This window comes from Myotis brandtii, unplaced genomic scaffold, assembly GCF_000412655.1.
Source record: "Myotis brandtii unplaced genomic scaffold, ASM41265v1 scaffold161, whole genome shotgun sequence".
Classification (NCBI taxonomy): domain Eukaryota; kingdom Metazoa; phylum Chordata; class Mammalia; order Chiroptera; family Vespertilionidae; genus Myotis; species Myotis brandtii.
This window is the reverse complement of record NW_005355881.1, coordinates 98,449-107,318: the sequence shown is the minus strand read 5'-3', so window position 1 is coordinate 107,318 and position 8,870 is coordinate 98,449. Positions and strand designations below refer to the sequence as shown.

The 8,870-nt window shown below is 48.9% G+C and overlaps 1 protein-coding gene and 1 pseudogene across 1 annotated transcript in view; both read right to left on the bottom strand.

Moving 5' to 3' along the window:
• Positions 1 to 36: 36 nt before the first annotated feature.
• LOC106725402 lies at positions 37 to 4,215 on the bottom strand (annotated as a pseudogene).
• Positions 4,216 to 5,863: 1,648 nt separating this feature from the next.
• Positions 5,864 to 8,870, bottom strand: part of UBE2C (ubiquitin-conjugating enzyme E2C) — a 3,521-nt gene continuing 514 nt past the window's right edge. The window contains exons 2-6 of the mRNA XM_005862133.2: positions 8,747 to 8,826; positions 7,945 to 8,031; positions 7,141 to 7,345; positions 6,737 to 6,796; positions 5,864 to 6,101 (exon numbers count right to left, since the gene is read on the bottom strand). Coding sequence (XP_005862195.1) covers positions 6,043 to 6,101; positions 6,737 to 6,796; positions 7,141 to 7,345; positions 7,945 to 8,031; positions 8,747 to 8,826 — 491 coding nt within the window. The 3' untranslated portion in view covers positions 5,864 to 6,042. The remainder of the gene's footprint in view (positions 6,102 to 6,736; positions 6,797 to 7,140; positions 7,346 to 7,944; positions 8,032 to 8,746; positions 8,827 to 8,870) is intronic.

The following is an 8,870-nucleotide window of genomic DNA, read 5'->3' as shown; positions in this document are numbered from 1 at the left end:
GGGGCAAGGGGGAGGCCGCGGGGGTTTCGATCTGAGTCAGGATGAGCCGCGGTCCGCGGGTGGGGTGAAGGCGGGGCAGGAGGCTGGACTGGGGGCGGGGTGGAGTGTTGACACTTTCACTCCCCACTGTCCCTTCTTTCTGGGGCGCAGGCCACGGGGCTGGGAGTCGAGGATTGGGTGCCCATCCATCCCAGGCAGCCTTATTCCCGCTTGACCTGTTCCACTCGGTCTGTTCTGAGCGCTTCTAGGTCTACTGGTGATGGCAGGGGAGGGTGGGGACTCAGCCAGGAAGGAGGGTCTGACCTCATCATCCATCTCCACCCTGGATCCCCGCCTCCGCCTGGTCCCCAGCTTTCCGGCCCCTCCAGTGCGTTCAACAGAGGGCCATCAGCATGATCTAGCTAAAATGAGATCTGGCCTGGCCACTCCCCTGTGGAAAGGACTTCAAGGCTCCCCATTGCTTCTAGAATCAAATCCAAATTCCTTCCTCTCCCTCCGTCCCTTGCTTCCCACAGCTGCCTTTTTCCGCGTGGGCTCCAGCCATCCTGGGCAATTTCTCATTCCTGCTATGGACAGTGGGGGTGCACTTCCAAGCCTTTGGGCCTTTGCACATGCTGTTTTCCTTCCTTGGGATGCCCTTCCTCCTCTAATAAGTCTGGCAAATTCTTCAACCCAGTTCAGATATCATCTCCAAGATACCAAGACCCAGCTCAGACACCATCCTCCCTTCCTTTGATACCTGCCCTCATTGGCTGTGAGCTAGCTTCCATAGTTCTTAGTACACAACCCAATTATAGCAGGCACCAGGTCACAGCTAATCAAGTTCAGTGGTAGCTTAGCTTTAGTCAGGTGACCTGCGTTTGAATCCCCACTGCTGGAGACAAATTAAACCACTCTGCTTCAGTTTCCTAACCTGTAAAATGGGGATAATGATGGTACTTACCTCTCAGGGTTGTGAGAACGAGTTAATGTGTGCAAAGTGCTGGCACATAGTTTCAGCGTTTAATAAATAGTATTATTAATATCATTATCATCATTCTTTTTTTGAGAGTGAGATTTTTTTTTTAAATGAGTTTATTTGAGCCAAACTGATGACAATTGCCAGGAAGCAAGATCTCAAATGCTCTGGCTCATCATTTTTGAAACATTGAACTCCACTGCTCCTCATTGCTACAGCCCTTCCTCTCCAACTTCTTTGTGTTCTCACCTCCCATTCATGTTTCCCAGTTATTTCACTCAGGATCAGTACTGGGGGTTATAATCATCACGATTGGTGCCTACTGTATGCAGTGCCCTGTGCCTTGCAGGCCTTGTCTCATTTATCCACATGACCCCAGAGGCACATGATCTAATTATCTCCATTTTTTTGAATTGATTTTAGAGAGGAAGGGAGGAAGAGAGAGAAACATTGATTTGTTGTTCCACTTATTCATGTGTTCATTGGTTCAGTCTTTATTGTTGTTGTTGAGTTTTTAAAAAAATATATTTTTTTATTGATTTCAGAGAAAGGAAGGAAGAAGGAGAGAGAAACATCAATGATGAGAGGATCATGATCGGCCTGCACCAGGCATGTTCCCTGAGGACACTCCCCTACTGAGACACAGGGGCGGGGCCTTTTTTGTTGTTAATCCTCAACCAGGGATATTTTTTCATTGATTCCTAGAGAGTGGAAAGGAAGGGGTGAGAGAGAGAGAGAGAGAGAGAGAGAGAGAGAGAGAGGAGAGAGAGAGAGAAACATCGATGTGAGAGAGACTCCTAGATTAGTTGCCTCCTGAGAGAAGCTCGGGGATCAAACCTGCAATCCAAGTACATGCCCTTGACCAGGAATCAAACCCGGGACTCTTTGGGCCTCAGGCTGACGCTCTAACCACTGAGCTAAGCCAGCCAGGGTCAGGACTGCATTCTTTTTCCTGTGTTCTTATCCCCAAGTATATGGCCTTTACCATGTAGGCACTCAACTGTATGAATTGAATAGGAATAATAATAGTCATACTTTTAAAAAAATTTTTGAAAAATATATTTTATTGTTTTTTTACAGAGAAGAAGGGAGAAAGACAGAGAGTCAGAAACATTGATCATCTGCCTCCCGCACACCCCGCACTGGGGATGTGCCCGCAACCAAGGCACATGCCCTTGAGTGGAGTCGAACCTGGGACCCTTCAGTATGCAGGCCGACTCTCCATCCACTGAGCCAAACCGGCTAGGGCAATAGTCATACTTTTTATTAAAAAGTATCACAAATAGGATTTTTTATTTTGTCATAAAAACTCTGGATTATTTATTTTAAACAGCTTCTTGGACTTGGGGTTCAAATACATCAGCTCACTTCACCATGAATCTTCATGAGTTTTACCAGTTCAAACTTGGGCTTCTTCAGCATTTTGACTTTTCTTTTTTTTTTTTAAATATATTTTATTGATTTTTTACAGAGAGGAAGGGAGAGAGATAGAGGGTTAGAAACATCGATCAGCTGCCTCCTGCACATCTCCTACTGGGGATGTGCCCACAACCCAGGTACATGCCCTTGACTGGAATCGAACCTGGGACCTTTCAGTCCGCAGGCCGGCGCTCTATCCACTGAGCCAAACCGGTTTGGGCAGCATTTTGACTTTTCTAACAAAGACATCATGGAGCGGACAAATAGACTGACAAGGCTTGTCTGTCTTTTCCAATACTATCTGGGATCAATTCATTGACCACTTTTTTCAAGTCATTTGTCTGCATCTCTCGGGTCATGATTTCCAGCATCTTCTGCATTTGGCAGACCTGTTAATGCTGAACTCTTTTTTTTTTTAAATATATATTTTATTGATTTTTTACAGAGAGGAAGGGAGAGGGATAGAGAGTTAGAAACATCGATGAGAGAGAAACATTGACCAGCTGCCTCCTGCACACCCCCTACTGGGGATGTGCACGCAACCTAGGTACATGCCCTTGACCGGAATCGAACCTGGGACCTTTCAGTCCACAGGCCGACGCTCTATCCACTGAGCCAAACCAGTCAGGGCAATGCTGAACTCTTATAAGAGGCTTCCTAATATGACTTTGCATTCTTTAGTAAAACCAATACTGAATAGATGGAGCAAATAACCATCAGTAGTCTTGACATCAACATGGGCTTCAAACATGGTCTGCCATTTTTTGACCATGGAGCACATTTTGTCACAGGTAAGATCCATGCCATGGAAATTAGGCAGTCTTTGCCCTGCACATCCTCAGTAATTAGCTTGAATTTTTAAAATGCAACTTCATCATTCTGTAGATCAGCTAGGGCCTAGCTGATCAGTGGTCGGCAAACTGCGGCTCGCGAGCCACATGCAGCTCTTTGGCCCCTTGAGTGTGGCTTTTCCTGAGCCTTAGGAGTACACTAATTAAGTTAATAACAATGTACCTACCTATATAATTTAAGTTTAAAAAATTTGGCTCTCAAAAGAAATTTCAATCGTTGTACTGTTGATATTTGGCTCTGTTGACCCATGAGTTTGCCGACCACTGAGCTAGGCTCACTTCAAAAACATGGACCTTGAGACCATCAGATGTGATTTTGGTTCCTTGAATTCTCCTGACTAGTGTTTTTCCAATATTTCTTATATTGAATATAGCTGGTGTTTCACATCATACCAATCTTCCTTAGAAAATCAATCAGCCATTTTCTTCTTGGCTTCAAACTTCTTGCTGCCTTTTGTAAGGCACTTGTTCTTGCTCACTGCCATGGTGCTGCTCAAAGAGCCAAAAGGTCAATATACCTGGACTAACTGTACTAGGCTTCTTGTTGCAAGTGTAAACAATCTAAATCAAACTGACTTACACCAAAAAGGGATTTGTTGGTTCATGTAACTGAGATGCCAAGGTATGAGCTGGAGGCTAGAGTCTCAATGTCACCTCTCTCCATCTCTCAGGTCTTTGTCTCTGCTTGGTTTTCTTGCATCTGCAGCTGTCTCCACCAGCAACTCCGGCTGGCTCCCTGCTCTTTTAGCAACCTAATAGGTGAAATAATTTCACTTTCTTCTAGTGGTAATTCCAGGGAACACTGATTGGTCCTGAACTACAGTATAGAGCTGGGTCCTTGTGACTGCCGCAAGGTAAGGCCACGTGACCATCTGGGGGACCAAACACCGTAATCAAGCACCAGATGAGGAGGCTTCCCAAGGCAGGCAAAAAATACGTCCACCTTGCTCAGCTGAATGGCTCATTGGGTTGAGCACCAAAAAGTTGCTGGTTTGATTCCGGTCAGGGCACATACCTGGGTTGGGGTTCAATCCCTGGTTGGGCACATACAGCTGTTTCTCTCTCTCTCTCTCTCTCTTCCTCTTTCTCTCTCAACATGTTCTCAGGTGAGGATCAAAAAATTTTAAAAAATACACACACCTTGGCCAGCATTGACTAAGGACCATCTTAGTGCCAGGTTCTGAGCTCCGCTCTTCTCAGACATCCTCTAACCGAGTGATTTACTAGTTGGAGAGCATTAGAATCACCAGGAGAGATTGTTGGGGCCAAGAATTTGTATTTCTAACAAATTCCAGGTGATAACTGTGCTGCCAGGACTCCTGGAGAACACTGCTCTGTACTCTGAGCTAGACCACAGCAATGACAGCACTTGGGAACTGATGAGAAAGGTAGAAGCTCAGGCCTTACTCCAGACCAACTAAATAAAAATCTGCATTTGGCCCAGCCAGGCGTGGCTCAGTGGTTGAGTGGCGACCCAGGAACCAAGAGGTCACCAGTTGATTCTTGGTCAAAGGCATGTGCCTGGGTTGTGGGCTCGATCCCCAGTGGGGGGCATGCAGGAGGCAGCCAATTGATTCTTCTCATCATTTGTTTCTATTTCTCCCTCTTCCTTCTCTGAATCAATAAAAATGTATTTTAAAGAGCTAGGAGCACAATTTTAGAGATAAGGAAACTGAGTGAGGACACCAAGTTCTACCAGATCTGACAACTCTCACACGTGGGACCTGGTGGGGTTAGAGGGCAGAAAGGAGGCTGGGGTAGCAGGAGTAAGAAAAGGGGTGGGTGAGAGCCAAGAATTTGCATTTCTAACAAATTCCAGGTGATAACTGTGCTGCCAGAAGGGCCGCCCTGTTGTCCTCTCCCCCAGGCCTGCACAAGCAGCTGCAGGCAGAGCTGACCCCAGTTTGGGTAGAGGCCGAGACCTGGGCCATGTTGGAGCACACCTGATGCTGTCTGTCCTCTTGATCTTCTTGCAGGATCTGGGCCATATCCATCACCTCAGCTCCTTCTTCCCTTTGCTGGGTCCTAGCTGGCCAGGGGTCCATAGGCCAGTGGAAGGATGGCCTGAGGGGCTGGGCCACTGGATAGAGTAGCTGGAGGGGAATGAGCCCCCTTGGAGCATGGGGGCCATCTGTGAGTCAGGAGCTGTCTTGAGTGCTCTGACAGGGAAGGAGCTTTCTGTGGCTGCCTCTCCAGATCCTGGGCTTGCTGTGGGGTGACTTGAGCCTTCTTTTTCAGGGTCAGAGCATCTACTGTCATAAGGTAGGTGGCTGGTCCTCTGCACCCCACCCCCAGACTGGTTCAGCCTCATCTGCAACACATCTAGGGCAGCCCCAATAGTCACTAACATTCCTAGTGCATGTCACAACTCCAAAGAAATAGGCATTTTGTGACACCCATTTTATAGACGAGGAAATATATGTAGAGACATAAACTAAGGTCACAAAGGAACAAATCCTAGTCACTCCACTGCTTGGCCCTATAGCCTGGACATCCTGAAGGACAAATGCTTCTCCCTGGAGAGAGGAGCAGGGCCATGAGCCCAGATCCTAGGAGCCTGACTCTGCCCCAACTCTAGGGTAATTACAAGGCAGAAACTTGTAAAAAAAGAGAAAGCACCCCCAAAATTCAAAATGTATTTATTTAATATATTCATCACAGGGGCTCAACCAGAGACTTAATTTAAAAAACAGACACAAAACAAATACAACACCACAGCTGAAGAGAGAGTCCTAAACAGAAATCAAGGCAAGGACAGACCATCCAAGGAAAAAGTAAGAAGACGGCACAAGGAGACAGGCTGGACAGCCCAGGTCAGGGCTCTTGGCTGGAGACCTGCTTTGCGTAGTTTTCCTGTAGGTACTTCTTGAAGGCTGAAGAGAACAGGCAGATCTTGGTGAGTGATGGGGAGAAGGGCAGCAGGGATGCAAAGCGGGTGGAATTTGGGGAGTTCCCAGAACAGATTCTCCCTCTGTTGCCCACCCAGTCAGATCTCCTGGATGGACTCTGCTTCCTGTGACACTGGGAGGGGACTAGGGGGCCTTAGTGATCAAGTCATTTGCACAAAGCTTTGCCTTCTATTTATAAGGCCCCTCAACCTGCCCTGGCCAGGGTCTCAGTGGTTAGAGCGTTGGCCTGTGCACCAAAGGGTCTCAGATTCCCAGTCAAGGGCAGGTACCTGGATTGCAGGCTTGACACCTAGCCCGTCAGGAGGCAACCCATCTATGTGTCTCTCTCACATCGATGTTTTTCTGTCTCCCTGTCCCCCCGATCCCTTTTCTGCTCTCTCTGGAAAAAAAAAATCCTTAGGTGAGTATTAAAAAAATTTTTTTTTTTTTAAAAAAAAGTCCCTCAACCCACATCAATTTTCTGATTTTATATCAAGCAGGCAAAGCAGAAACACCAAGGCAGAGGTAGGACCGGCTTCCCAAGTCACCGAGATCCTTTTTGTTTGAGGGAGACTTTCAAGGTTGGGGAGGGGTCACCCAGTGGCGGAGGAAGGACCCACCTGTGGGGTTTTTCCAGAGCTCTGCAGCATGTGTGTTCAACGGGCTGTCGATGTTGGGTTCTGTGGGTGAAGAGAACAAGATTGGTCAAGGGGGTAGACGAGGCTGCCTGGGGGAGTCCTGACAGGTTCCCCGGTTGCAGGGGGAGGAGGGCTAGTCTTAGAAGTCACCTCCTAGCCCTGACCAGTTTGGCTCAGTGGGTAGAGCGTCGGCCTGTGGACTGAAGAGTCCCAGGTTCGATTCCGGTCAAGGGCATGTACCTTGGTTGCGGGCACATCCCCAGTAGGGGGTGTGCAGGAGGCAGCTGATGGATGTTTCTCTCTCATGGATGTTTCTAACTCTCTATCCCTCTCCTTTCCTCTCTGTAAAAAATCAATAAAATATATTAAAAAAAAAAAGTAGTCACCTCCTAGCAAGCTCTGGATGGAGAGCAGGATGGTCCTGACGTCATACAGGGCAGACCACTTGTCCTTTAGGATGTCCAGGCAGATGTTACCCTGGGTGTCTACGTTGGGGTGGTAGCAGGGCGTGAGGAATTTCACCGTGGGCGCGTTGTACGGGTAGCCACTGGGGAACTCTAGGGAGAGTTTATACCTCAAGTCTTCATATACCTGGCATTGGAGAAAGAGGCGGGAGTAAGCTTGCCACCCTGAACCTCATATTCCAGCCCAAGCCCCACATAAAGACCTTGCTAGGACCTTTTAGCTTTTCTAGGACTTGACAGAAGACAAACTCTTATGCTGGTTCTGGTAATTTCTCTCATCTGGTGGGGACATCAGGGATCCTTTGGTCCAAGGGTTGTAAATTGGTGCCCTGAGGGTTACCACAGCTTGCTTTTTAGTCCATTTAGAATATTAGTTGCTAACATGTAAAAATTGGGAGATTTGGGGCAGATTTGAAGTCCTGACTTCTCTTAAACCAGATAAACAGCAACGGGACGCTGCTGTCATGAGACTTGTGCCCTCTCATTGGCCAAAGTCCTCACTTGTCCTCCATTCTTTTCCTTGCTGTCTGGCCCCCTGAGAATCTAAGATGGACAACCTTGCTTTAAAGCCACCTTCTTGCTGTACAGAAGGGGGGACCAGGACCGAAGGCTCAGAGCACAGGGGCGTGCCCGCAGGCCTAATGGCTGGAAGCAGATGTGGCGCATTTCACCTCCCACCGCTCCCCAGACCCAGCATCACACTCCCCTACCCCAACCCACACTCACTGTGCCAGCTGCTCCATGGATGGTCCCCACCCATTTGAAGAGATTGTCTGACTCAGGGAAGGCAGAAATCCCTTTGTCGCCAGACATCTGGGGAGGAAACACAGAGCTCTCAGGATAACACTTCTGGCACAATGGGCAAACCCCTTAACCCCGTCACATTCTGATCCAAAATAAGGCCCTCAGACCAAAGTGACAGGCTTTCCTGAGCAAGTGCTTAGACTCCTGAGGGCTGAGGATGCCCCCTGGGGAGGAGTGTGGGGGTTACAGTGGTTCTGGGCCAGGCTGGGAGGGAGGGGTTTTGCAGGGGAGCAGAAGGCTCCCTGCACCCAGCCTTGTTGGTTGCTGGGAATTCCCTTCACCGTGGGACTGAGTGCCAGTTCTACTGTGCAAAGCCTGCTCGGACTAGGGAGCTAGACATACAAGGATCTGAGTGGAACATTCAGGGTCAATGTGGAGAAAGGACACCTAGGATGGAAGCATCTCCAGGAAGGGCGGGTGGAGAGCTGGGCGGGGTGAAAGCTTAGGGCAGGGAAATAGGGCGAGGCCTCCTAGGGCTCCAAGGAGCCCATTTTAGAGACAATTTCTTTGTGGGGAGATGGGGTTAGGAGTGGGGACTGCTGGGAAAAGGGTGTCGGTGAGGTATATGAGCCAGTTCCCAGAAGGGAGCAGACTGTACTCATCGTTTTACCCCTTCGCTCCGTGTCTAGCAAAGAGCGTGAGGTGGGGAAGGAGGCCACTGAGGAAGGAGTGCAAAGTGGCAGGTGGACCAACTGGCTGGGCATCCGCGCGGGCGGCCACTCACCATGAGGGTCATCAGCTCCTGCTGTAACCTGCGGACAGAGCGTCTGGAGTCACCTGGGAGCCCGGATGGGCCAGGGCTCAGCGGGTCCATTCCAACGCCCCCCCCCCCCCCCCCCCCCCCCCCG